At 40.7% G+C, this 19,126-nt stretch overlaps 2 protein-coding genes across 8 annotated transcripts in view; one reads left to right on the forward strand and one right to left on the reverse strand.

Annotated features, from left to right (window-relative positions):
• The window catches only part of DIS3 (DIS3 homolog, exosome endoribonuclease and 3'-5' exoribonuclease), a 28,171-nt gene extending 19,764 nt beyond the window's left edge, over positions 1 to 8,407 (reverse strand). For 2 of the 3 annotated variants that reach the window (XM_019921054.3, XM_004324353.4), the window contains exons 1-4: positions 8,180 to 8,407; positions 7,418 to 7,575; positions 4,624 to 4,817; positions 4,135 to 4,208 (exon numbers count right to left, since the gene is read on the reverse strand). In XM_019921054.3, the coding sequence (XP_019776613.1) occupies positions 4,135 to 4,208; positions 4,624 to 4,817; positions 7,418 to 7,575; positions 8,180 to 8,407 (654 nt within the window). Of the gene's footprint in view, positions 1 to 4,134; positions 4,209 to 4,623; positions 4,818 to 7,196; positions 7,214 to 7,417; positions 7,576 to 8,179 lie in introns of those variants that run through there. The other variant, XM_019921056.3, reaches the window with a different exon arrangement.
• Positions 8,386 to 19,126, forward strand: part of PIBF1 (progesterone immunomodulatory binding factor 1) — a 212,929-nt gene continuing 202,188 nt past the window's right edge. For 4 of the 5 annotated variants that reach the window (XR_012327715.1, XM_073795291.1, XM_073795292.1 and 1 more), the window contains exons 1-2: positions 8,738 to 9,058; positions 10,089 to 10,388. Coding sequence is in view for 4 of the 5 variants with exons in the window: in XM_073795291.1 (XP_073651392.1) it covers positions 10,137 to 10,388 (252 nt within the window). In the remaining variant the exon portion in view is untranslated. Of the gene's footprint in view, positions 8,504 to 8,737; positions 9,059 to 10,088; positions 10,389 to 19,126 lie in introns of those variants that run through there. The other variant, XM_073795290.1, reaches the window with a different exon arrangement.

Below are 19,126 nucleotides of genomic sequence, written 5' to 3' on the forward strand. Positions count from 1 at the left end.
AAACTCATTCTATGAAGCCACCATCACCCTGATACCAAAATCAGACAAAGATGTCACAAAGAAAGAAAACTACAGGCCAATATCACTGGTGAACATAGATGCAAAATCCTCAACAAAACACTAGCAAACAGATTCCAACAACATATTAAAAGGATCATACACCATGATCAAGTGGGGTTTACCCCAGGAATGCAAGGATTCACTGTTGGCAGATGACATGATACTATACATAGAGAATCCTAAAGATGCTACCAGAAAACTACTAGAGCTAATCAATGAATTTGGTAAAGTAGCAGGATACAAAATTAATGCACAGAAATCTCTTGCATTCCTATACACTAATGATGAAAAATCTGAAAGAGAATTTAAGGAAACACTCCCTTTTACCACTGCAACAAAAAGAATAAAATACCTAGGAATAAACCTACCTAAGGAGACAAAGACCTGTATGCAGAAAACTATAACACACTGATGAAAGAAATTAAAGATGATACAAATAGATGGAGAGATACACCATGTTCTTGCATTGGAAGAGTCAACATTGTGAAAGTGACTATACTACCCAAAGCAATCTACAGATTCAATGCAATCCCTATAAAACTACCAATGGCATTTTTCACAGAACTAGAACAAAAAATTTCACAATTTGTATAGAAACACAAAAGACCACCAAAAGCCAAAGCAATCTTGAGAATGAAAAACGGAGCTGGAGGAATCAGGCTCCCTGACTTCAGACTATACTACAAAGCTACAGTAATCAAGATAGTATGGTACTGGAACAAAACCAGAAATATAGATCAGTGGAACTGGATAGAAAGCCCAGAGATAAACCCATGCACATGTGGTCACCTTATTTTTTTTATTTTTATTTTTTTTGTGGTACACGGGCCTCTCCCGTTGCGGAGCAGAGGCTCCGGACGCGCAGGCTCAGTGGCCATGGCTCACGGGCCTAGCCGCTCCGGGGCATGTGGGATCTTCCTGGACTGGGGCACGAACCCGTGTCCCATGCATCGGCAGGCGGACTCTCAACCACTGCGTCACCAGGGAAGCCCGTGGTCACCTTATTTTTGATTTAGGAGGCAAGAATATACTATGGAGAAAAGATAGCCTCTACAATAAGTGATGTTGGAAAAACTGGACAGCTACATGTAAAAGAATGAAATTAGAACACTCCCTAACACCATACACAAAAATAAGCTCAAAATGGATTAAAGACCTAAATGTAAGGCCAGACACTATCAAAGTCTTAGAAGAAAACATAAGCAGAACACTCTATGACATAAATCACAGCAAGATCCTTTTTGACCCACCTCCTAGAGAAATGGAAATAAAAAGAAAAATAAACAAATGGGACCTAATTAAATTTAAAAGCTTTTGCACAGCAAAGGAAACCATAAACAAGACGAAAAGACAACCCTCAGAATGAGAGAAAATATTTGCAAATGAAGCAAGTGACAAAGGATTAATCTCCAAAATTTACAAGCAGCTCAAGCAGCTCAATATCAAAAAAACAAACTATGCAATCCAAACATGGGCAGAAGACCTAAAAAGACATTTCTCCAAAGAAGATGTACAGATTGCCAATGAACACATGAAAGAATGCTCAACACCAGTAATTATTAGAGAAATGCAAATCAAGACTACAATGAGGTATCACCTCACACCGGTCAGAATGGCCATCATCAAAAAATCTACAAACAATAAATGCTGGAGAGGGTGTGGAGAAAAGGGAACTCTCTTGCACTGTTGGTGGGAATGTAAATTGATACAGCCACTATGGAGAACAGTATGGAGGTTCCTCAAAAAACTAAACATAGAACTACCATATGACCCAGCAATCCCACTACTGGGCATATACCCTGAGAAAACCATAATTCAAAAAGAGTCATGTACCACAATGTTCACTGCAGCTCTATTTACAATAGCCAGAACATGGAAGCAACCTAAGTGTCCATCGACAGATGAATGGATAAAGAAGATGTGGCACATATATACAATGGAATATTACTCAGCCATAAAAGGAAACGAAATTGAGTTATTTGTAGTGAGGTGGTTGTACCTAGTCTGTCATACAGAGTGAAGTAAGTCAGAAAGAAAAACAAACACCGTATGCTAACACATATATATGCAATCTAAAAAAGAAAAAATAGTTATCAAGAACCTAGGGGCAGGACAGGAATAAAGATGCAGATGTAGAGAATGGACTTGAGGACACAGGGAGGGGGAAGGGTAAACTGGGATGAAGTGAGAGAGTAGCAGTGACATATATACACTACCAAATGTAAAATAGATAGTGGGAAGTAGCTGCAGAGCACAGAGAGATCAGCTCAGTGCTCTGTGACCACCTAGAGGGGTGGGGTAGGGAGGGTGGGAGGGAGACGCAAGAGGGAGGAGATATGGGGATATATGTATATGTATGGCTGATTCACTTTCTTATAAAGCAGAAACTAACACACCATTGTAAAGCAATTATACTTCAATAAAGATGTTAAAAAAAAATACCAGGTGATTGCAGAAAACTGCACCTAGCTGAACCAAGCTGAATCCACACGCGCACACACAAACACACTCTCAAACATCTATCAGTTACTTCAGATCACTGTGTTTTACGAGCCACAGCACTTCATCTGGTGTAACAACTTTCTGTTCAAATTTAGATAACCCTCTTTTCACCGCTTCATGAAGTTTCTGAGTGTTTCCCTAACCACATTTTCCCTAAGCTCTGTGGGTTTCATTATATAATTTTGCATGGCACAGTGACTTTGAGGAACACACATGTGTTACAATAGAGTCAACTGTAATTTCACCATATCCTACACTAACCCTACCACAGTGCATAATCAAATACTGTGAATCACCAATGTTGGATTACTCCTTGTTTCTTCTTCTAGACCAAAACAACTATGTGATAAAGGGAGTGTTCTTTTTGTGATCTCCAGTATGGTAGTCACTAGGCACAAGTAGCTCCTGGTTGCTTGAAAGTTGACTAGTACAACTGAGAAACTGAAGTTTTAACCTGAATTAAATTTAAACAGCCGCATGCAACTAGTGGCTACTCATTAGACAGGATAATCCTAAATCTGTATTCTAAAAATCAAGCCCAGCTTTTATTTTCTCACTTCCATTTAGTTTTGTAAAGTAGCTGGTTGAAGACAAGCAGGGATGGAGAAAATGCTGTAAAGATTGGATGTACATATAATGTTATATTACATAAAACCTATTTTTATATCAATAGTATCTACCATTTACATTTACCATAGCTGTTTGCCAGGCACTGAGATAAGAATTTTATGAACACAACTGTTATCACCTCATTCAACCCTAATAACAACACTATGAAGTCATTATTGCTAAGCACACTTTACATACAAGGAAATATTGGCTCACAAAGTTTAATGGTTCCCTCTCAAGTCCACTATGGCAGTGATCCCTTTTCTCATCCCTCTGCCTCTAATCTTGCCCTTGATACAATGCATCATCTTACAAATCGAAATTGGAGTAGTCTCCCAAATAAGTAACAATTCTGGTCCTTCTCCTCTGTTCCTCCTAGACACACTCTCATCCACCTTTAATGTCTTTTAGCCTGACAATATAAGGTAGGGAGCCCAGAATCCTATCTGCTAACTTCTCTTCATAGAAGCCTTTTAGGGAGACCTTTACAAGACAGTTTAAAAATTACTAACAGAATAAATTGTTAAGTCCACACTATCTGGTCCCTTGCCTTCCTGTTCTACCTCTTATGACTCCCTCCCTCCTCCTATGGAATTGATGCTACAACTGTATGCTCTCTCTGCAGTGCCCACCACTTCTTTGTCAAATACCTACTCATCACAAGCCAGCCATGAATTCCTTCATTTATTAATCAAACAGATAGTGCCACCTTGTGCCAGGCCCTACTCGGGTTGCTGAGGATATATCAGTAAAGAGCGCTATTTGAGAAAGTCAAGTCTTTAGGACATTTTGATAAGAAGTCTATTAGAGCCACTCTTGTTTATAACCCAACTCCTATTCCAATTCCAGCTTACCCACTGATATTCCAATTTTTAAATTTGGTAACTATGAGCCTAACATCCGGAAGTGGATACATTAATAATTTCACTTTTCAAAAACAAAATAAAACAAACTCAAACATACCCCTTCTTCAGACAAACAAGCAAGACGATCTATGAGTTCGGGGTTAGCAGTTAGGCTTTTTACATATTCTTCACCTGAAAAATAAGTTTTTTGTTCTTGATAAATTCAAATGTGGTTTTTTTTCCTCCTTAGATATGTTTTTTCCCCTTCTTTTGTTTGTGACAGTACATATGTCAATTTTTTTTGGTGGGGGGGAAGCCCTCTGTTGAGGTGGTCACGCCCAAAGGCAGTGGGTCAAGTATATCTATAAGCTTTCATTGCTAAGCCAATTCCAAGTCTTGATAGGGAAATTAATAGCCACTGGTGGTACAACTCACTTAGCTTAGAAATGCTGAGAAATAAAAAAAAAAACACAAAAATATCACATTAAGTTATATAGGACTATGAAAATACCAAATGGTCAAATGAACATCTGATTATGGGCCTGATGATAGTTTTTACATGCATTTGCAAACATGAACTAACAGTCCAGTCTCCATGGAGACTTACAAGTGAAAGCTGGTATCCCTTCTTCTATGGCTTTCTCTTTGTTTTTCCTGTCATTGGTTATGAAGATAACTCGCAGCTGATTCTCTGCCGACATTTTCTTCAAATGTTCATTGTACCACTTTGCTGCTACTCGAATGGCTCTATCATTCCTGTCATTAGAAGTTTCTCCCTGTAATTGTTCTACATAAGTTTCTCTAAGTGTAATAGAAAGGGAAAAAAAAGAAACAAATGGAAAACAACAGAATCAAGCACATGTAAAAAGTCTTAGGACATAAATGCTTAATAATTACTAAACTTAATGTCAATGGTACATCTTTTTCTCTTGAATGTATTCACATTTATAACTCAGAGTGGAAACAAATAAGATCCCTCTAGTCACGTTTTTAAGACAACAACTTACTTGGAAAAGAAAAAAATCACATTAATGGAGCAATAAAAAAGACTAAAATAAATTTTTTTCACCAAAAGAAAAATTCAAGATCAGAATTTCTACTTGAGGTTGGGACATTAAAAAAGTAATAGTCTGTTGGAAAAAAACTATACTAAAACTTTGCAGGTCTGATAATGAGATTTCATTCAAACTGTAGATTAACAGGAATTCCTAAAAGCTATTGATTGTATGATTAGATGATTTGTGATGATATGATTAATGTATAGTTATTAAATACATAATGCACATAAATTATCCATGGTAAACCCTGAATAAATGACAAACACCATCTAGGGACTGAAAGACCAGATACAGATATGATTGTATATTCCTTCTAAGTCTATCCACTCTGAGCTATCAAATGTCAGCATACTTATTTCTTTAAATCTGTTCTTTGAAGCTAAATTTAAGTACAATAACAAAATTCAGCACAACAACTTCTACCTACTTCTTAAAAATTATAGGCTCAATTTTAGAATTCTGTACTTATTTATATGGTTTTCAGAATTATTTTATTATTCACCATTAAATAAACCTGATAATGCTTTTAAGCTTATCAAAGACACTCATAAATTTTTGAATTGGTTTTAGCATGACTGAGCAACAACCTGACATGAGATTTGCTCGAGTGTCTTAATTCTTCCTGTCAACCCCAGTATTGCTAAGCTCTATTCACTGCACTTAAGTTAACAAAATTGCTAACCTTGGATTAAAAATCCAATGATCATGCTCCACAGACACTAGGTCTTTAAGCACTGAAAAACAGTGAAGTTTCTGTTTCTGGATTTCGAGAGGAGACAGAAATAAGAAGTCTACAGGTGCTTTACTGATGTTCTTTACAACAACAGTATTTAAGTGTGGGATATAAGAATAAAGAAGAGAGGGCTTCCCTGGTAGCACAGTGGTTGAGAGTTCGCCTGCCGATGCAGGGGACACAGGTTCGTGCCCCGGTCTGGGAAGATGCCACATGCCGCGGAACGGCTGGGCCCGTGAGCCATGGCCGCTGAGCCTGCGTGTCCGGAGCCTGTGCTCCGCAACAGGAGCGGCCACAACAGTGAGAGGCCCGCGTACCACAAAAAAAAAAAAAAAGAATAAAGAAGAGAAATTTGAGAAATTAAATATTTTTAATTTGCATATTCCAGTGGGATTTCATTATTACATCTACTGTCTAATCTAGCAGTTCTCAACCAGGGAGTGATTTTCCCCGCCAGGGGACATTTCACAATGTCTGGAGACATTCTAGGTTGTTACAGCTCGGTGGATCGGTGGGGAAGGGGAGGTCTGTTACTGGCATCTAGTGCATATAGGCCAGGGATGCGGCTAAACATCCTACAATTCCTAAGACAGCCTTCCCATAACAAAGAATTATCCAGTCCAATATGTCAATAGTGCCAACATTGAGAAACTCTGATCTAATAAAAGTAAATTAGGGACGTCCCTGGTGGCGCAGTGGTTAAGAATCCGCTTGCCAAGGCAGGGGACACGGGTTCGAGCCCTGGTCCAGGAAGATCCCACATGCCACAGAGCAACTAAGCCTGTGTGCCACAACTCCTGAGCCTGCGCTCTGGAGCCCACGTGCCACAACTCCTGAAGCCCTTGTGCCTAGAGCCTGTGCTCCTCAACAAGAGAAGCCACTGCAATGACAAGCCCGCGCACCACAAGGAAGAGTAGCCCCTGCTCACCGCAACTAGAGAAAGCCCGTGCGCAGCAATGAAGACCCAATGCAGCAAAAAATAAATAAATAAAATAAATTTATAAGGAAAAAAAAGTAAGCTAGGACTCATCATAAATTATTTCTGTAACATAAGGAACAGGCAATATCATATTTTCTAAGATCATACATTAAGTTCAAACAAAGGTCTTGAATCTGAAACATAAAGAATTCTATTTCTTAACCTTATTGTCGTCAATAGGATCTGTTATAAGGTATTAGTTTAATTGTTAAGAGCCCATTAAGAATATATCTGCTTTATATTTTTAAAGCTTTCCTTCACAAACTCCTATATTTTATTAATCTTTGTTGGTTATTCGCTTAATATGGTATACCAGGAACCTAGGCAAATCTCGTCTTCCAAAATCCTATTGCTCGACTCATGCTAAAACCAATTCAAAATGAAAACATTTTGGAAATTAAAGTACCTACCATAGCCGAGGAACCAGGAGACTTTGGTTCTGGGTTTGACCCAATCAATGCCTATGTGACCTTAGCAAGGTTTGTAAACTCTGTAAGAACCAAATATTACTCTCAGAAGTATGAAACCTATGGTGTATCTTCTGACGATGTCACAGATTACCGCCAGGAACTCTCCCCCCAGTTTAGCTAATTCTATAGTTTTCTGATAATTGACATAATTTCCCCCCTACCTATGGTGCTCGTTAGTAAATGTATAGAAATGCTTCTCCTGGTTATTAGTCACATCTCGGATTCGTTTATATACCGGAGCACTCCGATTTCTCACTTCTTGGAGAACTGTTTGTAGCACAATGACATTCCTGATGGCAGGGTCCTCAAGGACATCAATCTTTTAAATAAATAAACAAATAAATAAATAAACGAAGAGTTAATTTTTCCTCTGTTCATTCATAAATTGCTTCTGTTGAACGTGAAACTCTGCCGGTTAAAAAAAAAACACTAACCGTACATTAAATAAGGAGCTATTTTGCAACAGAAAACCCTTCAGGTCCATTAAAAAAGTACACATGTAAATAGGCTAATTACAAAACTTTGTAGAATTAACTTCATTAATAAAGTAATACGTTGGCCCACATAGCTTTCGTTCGTAGGCACTTACAAGCTGCCTGGGGGTCGCAGGCTGGAGGCCACAGAAGCCCAGGTCCCCGACCTCCAGACATTAAAATCTAAGGCAGAAGAGACACCAGGAGTTAGAAAATTGACGTATTTAAAATTCCTATAACTCCAAGAACTCAAAAAAAAAAACCCAAAACAAAATAGTACATGGAAAAGAACCTCGGCCTGGGGGGGCAGGAGGCATAGGTCCTGACGGGGTTTGCCTCTCCCTAAGTACGTGATGTTGCCCAAGACGCTCCTCCTTGGGCATCAGTCTCCCTATCTCCCTTTCTCCCGGTGGCGCCGCTGTGCCGCGGTTCGCCCGCCTACCGGCGCACCTGGTGGAGCAGCACGTTGGTGTCAGGCAGCAAGTAGTGCGGCTGCGGGCAGAGGCTGCTAACCCGATCCAGGGGCTGCGGCTCGAGGACCGGCCCCTCGTGCGCACTTCCGCACGCCGCGCATCCAGACGCACCGCAGCCTATGTCGTCTCGCAAGTAGTGCTCGCGCACGATCTTCATCACGCCGCCCGCCCGCGTCTTTTTTAAGAAAGTCCTGGACTTGAGCATCTTGCCTCGCGGCTTGGAATCCCGACCTCAACAGTTCTCTTCCGGCGGAAAATGTCAAGCTTGGAACCCTGTCGCACAACTACACTTTACCCAGAGGTTTGCTCCTTCCCCCTCCAGGATATTAGTAAACCCCTCTCGCGGGGAAACCTCGAGACAGCCGTTGGTTGGCTCTCTGAGGGCTGCGAGGATTGGGCGAAAGCGGGTAGATGGGAGGAGCCCGGAGCCATTTCCGCCCGTGAATTGAGCGGGGCCGCCTCCGGACTCCATCTCCCAGCATGCTTTGCTTCCCGCGCCTGGGTGGACGCGGGAGGGCTGAGTTCCGGTAGCGTGGGCATCTGCCTGCTGCAGCTTCCTCCCTGTGCGGAAATGGTTGTTTTGGTTACGGGTGCTAACGGTCACCGACGTGTGATTTCTCGTTAAGAGACTGCAACCCGAGCTGCTGTCTGGAGACACCTTCAGCTCACCTAAAGTAGCAGCGGTGGCGGCTTCTCTAGCCTGCGACGTGGAGTAATTGAAGCGTTCCAGGTAGCTCACGGCTCGCCCCTTCCTTTTGTGCCTGGGACAAGGAATCTTCTGATGCTAACAAATTCGGGTTTTATTCTTCACGCCGCACGTGTGGGCAGTGCCAGTCCCGGACCCTTTGTATCCCAGGTGATGTTGCCTGTCTTTGATTTCGCCTTTCCTTATCCCTTTCCCTTTAAAAACGAGGGAAGCCGATCCAGTCAGAGTTCTTAGGTTTCCCTTCCACACACCTTTTTTCTAATCGTTCAGTTTAGAAAAACTGATATCTACAATACCGTAAGTAATTTATTATATCGTGTAGTATTAAAACGAGGGAGTTGCTGAAATTTTTGTGAAAGGGTAAGGAGTTCGAGGAATTTGTCTTTTACTCTCTTGTTTTCATTTTGCTATCTGCAAGTCTATAAAAAAGTTTTATCTCACTATTTCCCTTTTAAAAAAAACTTAACTGATGCCTCATTGCCTGTAGAATAAATTTCGAACATACTGAAACATTCAAGGTCCTCCACAGTCTTGATTATGTATAAGGGACAACCCTTCTGTGTGTTTGTGTTTGGAGTCACAACTCAGATTCACATGGGCTTGGACCAGGCTGACTACTACTATGTCCCTCTGTTGTTTTACACTTTCATCACTTCTATACCAACCTTAAAATGTGAATGGTTTTCCCTTTTTATTACTCGTTTCCAAATCCTTCAAGATTCTAAGTCCTACCTCTGTATAACCTTCCCCTGACCAACTCAGAAGAAACTTCTCTATCTTCATGTGCTGCTTTTATTAGTAGTATTCCTGGGTACTAGCAATTTAGGGCTTTATTGTTTATCTCATACATTTCTTTGTTTACTCCAAGTAAGAGTCCTGCCCCCAGGAACTGGGTTTTCTATTCATAAAAAGTATGGGTTCAAAAAAAAAAAAAAGCATTGTAAAGCAACTATACACCAAGAAAAATTAATTTTAAAAAAAGTATGTTTTAGAATAAGACTTAATGAGTTTGATTTAATATGTTTGATTTGAGCAGTAACTTAACCAATCTGCCCTAGATTTGGGGTCCTCCAGTTTGCCTAATATTTACTTAGGGAACCCTTAGTATCTCTTTGATATACTTTATGCTTTCCATAGAGAATGTTTGAGTACGTTTAAATCAATATTTTTTAATCTACAGAAAATTGAAATAGAATTGGAGAAGAAAAGTGTCCCATAATAATTAAAAATGTCTCAAAAAGTTGCCAAGCCATCAAAAACACTGAACATCTCTAGCTCTCTGGAATCTGAAGATATTAGTCTAGAAACAACAGTTCCTACAGATGATATTTCCTCATCAGAAGAGAGAGACGGTAAAGTCAAAATCACCAAGCAGCTAATTGAACGGAAAGAACTGCTTCATAATATTCAGTTACTGAAAATAGAGCTATCACAGAAAAATATGATGATTGACAATTTGAAGGTTGATTATCTTACAAAGGTAAGATCATGTGTAAATTTGCTATCTGTGTGCTTTATTGTCTTGAAACTGCAGATATATAAGAATTAAGTTTATGTAATCTGAACTTAAAATGATAAATTTAAAATATCAAGAAAAGAATTATATTTTCTTGCATAGTTTAAAAAAGCTGTTTTTAAAAAGAGAAGGGGGGCTTCCCCGGTGGCACAGTGGTTAAGAATCCACCTGCCAATGCAGGGGACATGGGTTCAAGACCTGGTCTGGGAAGATCCCACATGTCGCAGAGCAGCTAAGCCTGTGCGCCACAACTACTGAGCCTGTGCTCTAGAGCCCGTGAGCCACAACTACTGAAGCCCACGTGCCACAACTACTGAAGCCCGTGTACCTAGAGCCCGCACTCCACAACGAGAAGCCACCGCAACAAGAAGCCCGCGCACCGCAACTAGAGAAAAACCACCCACAGCAGTGAAGACCCAAAGCAAAAATAAAATAAATCAATAAATTTATTAAATACATAAGTAAAATAAAAGGAGAAGGGAAGTGAATAATAATTCTGTGTACCAAATAAAAAGTCTTGAAAGAAGGGGTGACTTAAAGGTGGGCAGGGATGAATTCCTTCTGTAGGCTCAGTTGTTTTTTTTTTTCTTTTTTGGCGATACGCGGGCCTCTCACTGTTGTGGCCTCTCCCGTTGCGGAGCACAGACTCCGGACGCACAGGCTCAGCGGCCATGGCTCACGGGCCCAGCCGCTCCACGGCATGTGGGATCTTCCCAGACCGGGGCACGAACCCGTGTCCCCTGCATCGGCAGGCGGACTCTCAACCACTGCGCCACCAGGGAAGCCCCTAGGCTCAGTTTTTTTAATGTATTATGTGTGAGGTATATTTTCTCCAGTGTTTTTTTCTGGCCAAGTTTTTTCTGCTTCATTGAGAATTAGCCCTGATGTGACTAGTTGGATAGGGAGAATCAAGATCATTATTACATTACTGAATCTGTTTAGTCCTCTAGCATGGAGATTTGGTTTCTTTATATCTTGCTCTTTGATAGTTACTGTGTCATAGTACCAAGTGTAACAAATTCACTTACCCTATTCTTTAACAAGTGGTATCTGCCAAGTAACAAGGGATGCCCTAGTCCTTGTTTTTCTGCCTTGTGTGTTTATTTACAGTTACGGAGTGTTTTATGTAAGGCCTGGTAAAGTTGTCGCTAGTTATAAAAAATTTACAGTGATTTCAGAAAGACAGGATAAACATTGTAACTCTTACTACTTCTGTCTTCTGAGAAAGTCTTTTCTTTCCAGTAGTAAACCCTCCATCTTTGCTCTTGATCCCACCTCTTCCTATCTCCTCCCCTCCCCATTTTGTTTCAGTTATATTTACCTTCTCTCTTGTTAAGTCAGTCTTGGTTAGTTCTTGCCTATGTATAAGTATCATGCTGCTAGAAAAATTTCTTGACCATGCCTCTCTAGGAAAATGAAATGTCCTAAACCCCAAGGTCTTGATGATGTAAAGAAATCATTTAGGTACATTTAAATATATATATTAGTAGCTAACATTTATTGAGTGCTTATTCTGTTCCAGACCCTGTTCTGTGAGCTTTTTCATGTATTATCTCATTTAAGCCATACAGCTCTTTGAGGTGTAGGAGCTTTTAGGGGGATCTTCTCTGACCTCTCATATTAAATGAATCAATAGCATAAGTTAGACTGATATTTAGTAAGCACACAATAAGTATTAGTCATTGTTGCTGTTATTAACTAAAGTAATATTCTCATTTTTTTCACTCTGCTTATTTTCTGTGCCTTACATCTATGCTCATAGGACTACCTGCCTTGTTTGTTGGGTATTTGTCTCTCTTAATAAAGTGTAAGGATCCTGAGGACAGGGACTTCTTTGTAGTCCCTGTTGTATCTCTAGCACTTAGAACTGTCCCTGGCACCTAGTAAGTGCTCAGCTGGTTCTTAACTGAGTGACTTAACCTCATTTTGCTGTTGAAAAAAACAGAACCATAACTGGTTAATAGCTTACCAAGGCCATTCAGATGGAAGTGATGGAGCCAGGTGGGATTAACACCAAGAAGTCTAATGCCTATGCTCCATCCAAGTAAACCTCCTAAGACTTCCTTTTAGGTTCTTTATGAAGTCACCTACCTAGACTAGGTCACTTGGTATTTTATCAGTGTATCCTGTGGTTTCCCATTCTTTTCCCTTAGTCATATTGTTTTTACTCTTCAAATGGACTGCCACAGTGTTACTGGCTCATGTATCTCTATCCTTAAGACCTCCTTCAATGGAAGTCATTGAAGAAGCCTGAGGTAGTATCCCACTTGTTAATCTACCCACTCAGTCAACAAATATTCTATTAAGTGCCAACTGTATACCACATTGAAAATTACATTTTGTTTGGCCACTTTTTAAATTATTTGTTTTCAGCTTGCATTGTGCTTGGTTGTAAATAGCTTCTCTCCTTTTTAAAGTGTAACGTTTACATTATTGGCATGGTGGTTTATTCATGAGAGGCTTTCTGGTATAACAGATCAGAGCTGCAGTTCCAGACACACACAGTTTGAGTTTGAATCCCAGCCCTTATAGTTACCTTGAGCAAATTCCTTAAGTTTTTATTCCCTGATTTCCTGTAAAATAAGAATAATCATAGTTTTTACTTCATGGAGTTGTTGGAGGATTAAATTAATCAAGGCACATAAGCTCTTAGATGCCTGGTATATAATAAATAATAGTAGTTATATTTATTCAGCACTGTATATTATTATTATTGTATCCCATGGTGCTTAGTATAGTTTTTTACTTTTGTGGTTTTCTGGTTGGGCTGAAAATGTAGAAGATTAAGTTAGTCATATTCCTGAGCTTATGACACACAGTCATCATTGATCCTTGCAAGATCACTTCTTATTTTGTACATTTATTCTTTTTATTCACATAATTCATTTCTCTTCCTCCCTTTCTCTATGTTTGTTTTTTCCTTTTAACATTTATTCTTTAAAAAAAATTATTGAGGTACAGTCAATTTACAGTATTATATAAGTTTCAAGTGTACAACATAGTGATTCACAATTTTTAAAGGTTATACTCAACTTATGGTTGTTATAAACATTTATCTTGAACACGAGTATTTTTCTTATTTTTTACCTTTACATAAATCTGAATTGCATGTTTTGTTTTAGATTTTATTTCTTTTATAGTTTTTCTTTCAACTCAGTGCGGTTTTTAAGATCCTTCATGTTACCACGTGCAAGTCTAGTGCTTTGCTTCCAGCAGCTACACAGTTCAGCTGTGTGTCTACCCATCCGTCCACCCATTCCCGCAGCGATAGGCACCCAGGGTGCCTCTAGCTCCTTGCCACCACATGCAGCGTGGCCTTCTTTAGACATTCCTCTTCTGGACCTGGTGTGAACATTTCTTTGACATATATACTAAGGAGTGGAATTTCTGGCTCACAGGGTATATGTCTACTTAATTTAAGTGTACTTCCAAATTGCTCTCCAGAGTAGCTGCCTGCTCTACATTCCTGTGTTTTTTGTCTATGAGCACTAGGGTTGTCCTGCTTAGAGACCCCTTGGGGTAATATATTTGCTGTCAAATATGGGAGGAAGTATTATATGGTAGAAGAATTACTCTTCCTTAATTCATCAAATCCAAGCCACCTGGATTGGAAAACGGACCACTATGTGTATTGCTAGGGTTAAACACTGCCAAGTTAAACTGTTATGTGCTGTAGTTTGTAAGATGCATTCCAGCTTCAGAGATGAAAAATGTGGAAAAGTGTCCGTCTGGGATTGATGAAGAAACAGTATTTTTAGCCACTCATTCATTCTCCAAAGCTTACCAATACATTGAACATCAGGGATACGAAGATGAAAATGTCGCATTCTAGCATTACAAAAATAAATTTCCCTCCCAAGACTATAGCTCCATGATAATGGTTGGAGTGGGAAGCTGGGAAGTGTAAGTCTTTAACTGGACAGATTGTTGTCTCTAATAAAAACCAGAGTTACCTGAGAAAGAGGGGAAAACTTGATGTTGGGAGACAAGTAACAGTTTTTTCCATTCATCAAGGTCTTTTTTAGTTCGGAAATATGTGAATCTATATAATATAACTTCTCTCCACACCAGTATGGCAAGGGTACAATGCTTATGTTTATTACAGCTTATTACTGGTGGTACAGTTTATTACTAAGAATGTCTCGACCCATGTTGATTTGACAGAAGCAGGTTGGTCCCAGGAAACTTAAAAAGCATGGATTCCCCCTCCCCACTCAGCTGCTTGCTGACTGAGAGCACTGGGAAGGCAAGCTGCTCAGGCCAAACTTCCTAATCTTAGAGGATTGTTAGCTTTGCACTTTTATCCCCACTTATTGCTACCTAAATCACTTTCCTTATTCCCCTCCTTACTCCTTTCTTCCTCATTCTTCTTGCTTGTCAATTTTTAAATGCCAAAATCTCTCTTGGTTTATTTCTCATTGGAGATCTGTGGGTTCTTTATTGCTTGGAAATGGAGGAGTGAATCTCCCTAGCTTGACTGTCTCTGAATTGAGGGACTTAATCTAAAAGTCAGTTAAAATTGTAGAAGTTCTAACCCTGGAAAAAACGGAAGTTTCTCCTTGTGGTAACAGTTTTCTTGATTTGCAAAATAGTAATTATGAGGAATGTGGTTATCTTTTGTTGATTTAAGACATTTATTGAGACATGTTGCCAGGAATATAGCAGTAAATATGACAGAGTCCCTTTTTTATGGAGATCACATTCAAGTGAGAGACATGATCAAACAACAATTAAACAAGATATCTTCAAGATATGTGACGTGACATTGCTCAGCAGTGCGAGTTTTCTGCTTTGGATAGGGAGTCAGCAAACTTTCTCTGTAAAGGCCTGGGCCAGACAGTAAATATTTTATGCTTTGCAGGCCACATATGGTCTATTACATATTCTTCCTTCTTTTTTTTTTTTTTCTTTTAGCAACTTTATAAATGTAAAACCTATTCTTAGCTCATGGATAATCAGGAACAGGACATGGGCTGGATTTGGCCCATCACCATGGTATATTAACCCTTGCTTTAGATTATGTAACAGAGAAGTCATTTGCAGATTTTAGGCGCCTGGAGTGACATGTCCTGATTTTTATTTTCAAAATGTCGGTGAAGTAATAGACTAAGAGCAGATAAGGTAGAAGAGGAAGACAGTATTAGGCTATTGCCTTACGTAAGTCTCCTAACTTTTTGGCTTCATCACCTGGAGCCATTTATTGAGAAATAGAAGGCTGGGAGAAAACTGATATAGGAGATAAAGTTTAAGTTCTGTTTTGAATATGTTAAACTTTAAATGTCCACCCATTAGACTCATAAATAGAATTGTCGCTCTGACTTTAGAGGACAGTCCATGACCAGGGAGTTGGGGGGGGGGGGCACACACACGTAATATACATCAGCATGTAGGTGCCACTTAAAGCTATGGGATTTGGTGGCATTACGTGGGGAGAGTAGAGGGCCCCAAACCAAGTCAATGAGTAGTCAAATATTAGAAATGTGTTAAAAGAAGAAAATCCAGCAAAGGAACCTGAGAACCTTGAGAGGGTCCAGTGAGTTAAGCAGGAAAACCAGGAGGAGTATCACATAAGGTGAAAGAGGATGGAGTGGTCAGCTCTGCCAAATCATGTTGTCAAGTAAGATAAATACGCAGAAATAACCATTGGACTGGGCATTATGGATGGGATTCATAACTTTAACGAGAATTGTTACTGGAATAGTGTGGGACAAAAACCATATGGAAGTTTTGCTCTGATGATGAGCAGAGAAAATGGTACTGTGGCAGAGGAAGTGGTGGGATCAAGGGAGTGTGGTTTGTTGGGTTTTTTAATGGGAGACAAAAACATGTTTGTTTAATGACAGGAATAGTTCAGTAGAGAAGGAGAATTTGATGACACAAAAGGAATTCACTTGAATGTATTAAGGACTGACTGTTAAATTAATCTGCATATTTTAAAAGGTGAACAAGAACTGCCTGGGTTGAAAGGGAAAGAGTAAAGAATTTTTTAAATAGTCTAAGAGTGAACTCGGGTGCATGGAGGCTTAAGAGGGAGCACAGCATATTGGGGAAATGGCAAGCACTTACTTTTGCTGGAACAGAGTTTGCTTTTAAGCTAGGGATGAGAGACATGGTAGGTAAAGGCCAGATCAAGAAAGATTAGTATAGTATGCCATTAGGTTTGGAATTTATTCTGAAGACAGTGAGGACCCTCTGAAGGATTTAAAACTGGGGAAATAAATTTTTGATAGCATTTTTAAAAGATAAGATGAAGATAGTTTTGGAGATTGGCAAAACTGAAAGCAGGGAAACCAGTTAGGAAACCATTATAATAATCCAGGTGAGAGATGACAGGGGTCTAACTGAAGACTTGTCACTGGGTATTAAAGAGGATGGTATAGTTTTGACAGCTTTTTACGGAATAAGCTCAACAATAAAAACAATGATGTCAGAAGAGGGGGAAGATGGCGGAAGAGTAAGATGCGGAGATCACCTTCCTCCCCACAGATACACCAGAAATACATCTACACGTGGAACAACTCCTACAGAACACCTACTGAACGCTGGCAGAAGACCTCAGACCTCCCAAAAGGCAAGAAACTCCCCCATGTACCTGGGTAGGGCAAAAGAAAACAGAATAAACAGAGACAAAAGAATAGGGACGGGACCGGCACCAGTGAGAGGGAGCTGTGAAGCAGGAAAGGTTTCCACACACTAGAAGCCCCTTCGCAGGCGGAGCCTGTGGGTGGCAGAGGGGGGAAGCTTCAGAGCCGCGTAGGAGAGCGCAGCCACAGGGGTGCGTAGGGCAAAGTGGAGAGGTTTCCACACAGAGGATCAGTGCCGACCAGCACTCACCAGCCCGAGAGGCTTGTCTGCTCACCCGCTGGGGCAGGCGGGGCTGGGAGCTGAAGCTGGGGCTTTGGTCGGATCACATGGAGAGGACTGGGGTTGGCTGCGTGAACACAGCCTGAAGCGGTTAGTGCACCATGGCTAGCCAGGAGGGAGGCCAGGAAAAAGCCTGGAGCTGCCGGAGAGACAAGAGACTTTTTCTTCCCTTTTTGTTTCCTGGTGCACAAGGAGAGGGGATTAAGAGCGCTGCTTAAAGGAGCTCCAGAGACGGGCACGAGCTGTGGCTAACAACGCGGACACCAGAGATGGGCATGAGACACTAAGGCTGCCGCCACGAAGAAGCCTGTGTGCGAGCACAGGTCACTCTCCACACCTCCGTTCTGGGGAGCCGGTGCAGCCCGCCACTGCCAGGGTCCCGGGATCCAGGGACAACTTCCCTGGGAGAATGCATGGCACGCCTCAGGCTGCTGCAACGTCACACCGGCCTCTGGTGCCGCAGGCTCGCCCCACACTCTGTACCCCTCCATCCCCCCGGACTGAGTGAGCCGGAGCCCCCGAATCAGTGGCTTCTTTAACCCCGTCCTGTCTGAGCAAAGAACAGATGCCCTCCAACGACCTACATGCAGAGGCAGGGCCAAATCCAAAGCTGAACCCTGGGAGCTGTGAGAACAAAGAAGAGAAAGGGAAATCTCTCCCAGCAGCCTCAGGAGCAGCAGATTAAATCTCCACGATCAACTTCATGTACCCCGCATCTGTGGAATACATGAATAGACAACGAACCATCCCAAATTGAGGAGGTGGACTTTGAGAGTGAGATTTATTATTTTATCCCCTTTTCCACTTTTTCTGAGTTTGTACGTGTACGCCTCTGTGTGAGATTTTGTCTGTTTAGCTTTGCTTTCACCATTTGTCCTAGGGTTCTATCCATCCATATTTTTTTTCTTTTTTTACGTTAAAAAAATTTTTTTTTAATAATTATTTTTCTATTTTAATAACTTTTTTGTTTTACCTTACTTTATTTTATTTTCTTTTATCCTCTTTCTTTCTTTCTTTCTTTCTACTTTTTCTCCCTTTTATTCTGAGCCATGTGGATGAAAGGCTCTGGTGCTGTAGCCAGGAGTCAGTGCTGTGCCTCTGAGATGGGAGAGCCAACTTCAGGACACTGGTCCACAAGGGACCTCCCAGCTCCACATAATATCAAATGGCAAAATTTCTCCCAGAGATCTCCATCTCAACACCAACACCCAGGTTCACTCAACGACCAGCAAGCTACAGTGCTGGACACCCTATGCCAAACAACTAGCAAGACAGGAACACAACCCCGCCCATTAGCAGAGAGGCTGCCTAAAATTATAATAAGTCCACAGACACCCCAAAACACACCACCAGACGTGAACCTGCCCACCAGAAAGACAAGATCTGGCCGCATCCATCAGAACACAGGCACTAGTCCCCTCCACCAGGAAGCCTACACAACCCACTGAATCAACTTTAGCCACTGGGGACAGACACCAAAAACAATGGGAACTACGAACCTGCAGCCTGTGAAAAGGAGACCCCGAACACAGTAAGATAAGCAAAATAAGAAGACAGAAAAACACACAGCAGATGAAGGAGCAAGATAAAAACCCACCAGACCTAACAAATGAGAGGAAATAGGCAGTCTACCTGAAAAAGAATTCAGAATAATCATAGTAAAGATGATGCAAAATCTTGGAAATAGAATAGAGAAAATGTAAGAAACATTTAACAAGGACCTAGAAGAACTAAATATGAAACAAGCAATGATGAACAACACAATAAATGAACTTAAGAATACTCTAGAAGGGATCAATAGCAGAATAACTGAGGCAGAAGAACGGATAAGTGACCTA

This window comes from Tursiops truncatus, chromosome 18, assembly GCF_011762595.2.
Source record: "Tursiops truncatus isolate mTurTru1 chromosome 18, mTurTru1.mat.Y, whole genome shotgun sequence".
Classification (NCBI taxonomy): Eukaryota; Metazoa; Chordata; class Mammalia; order Artiodactyla; family Delphinidae; genus Tursiops; species Tursiops truncatus.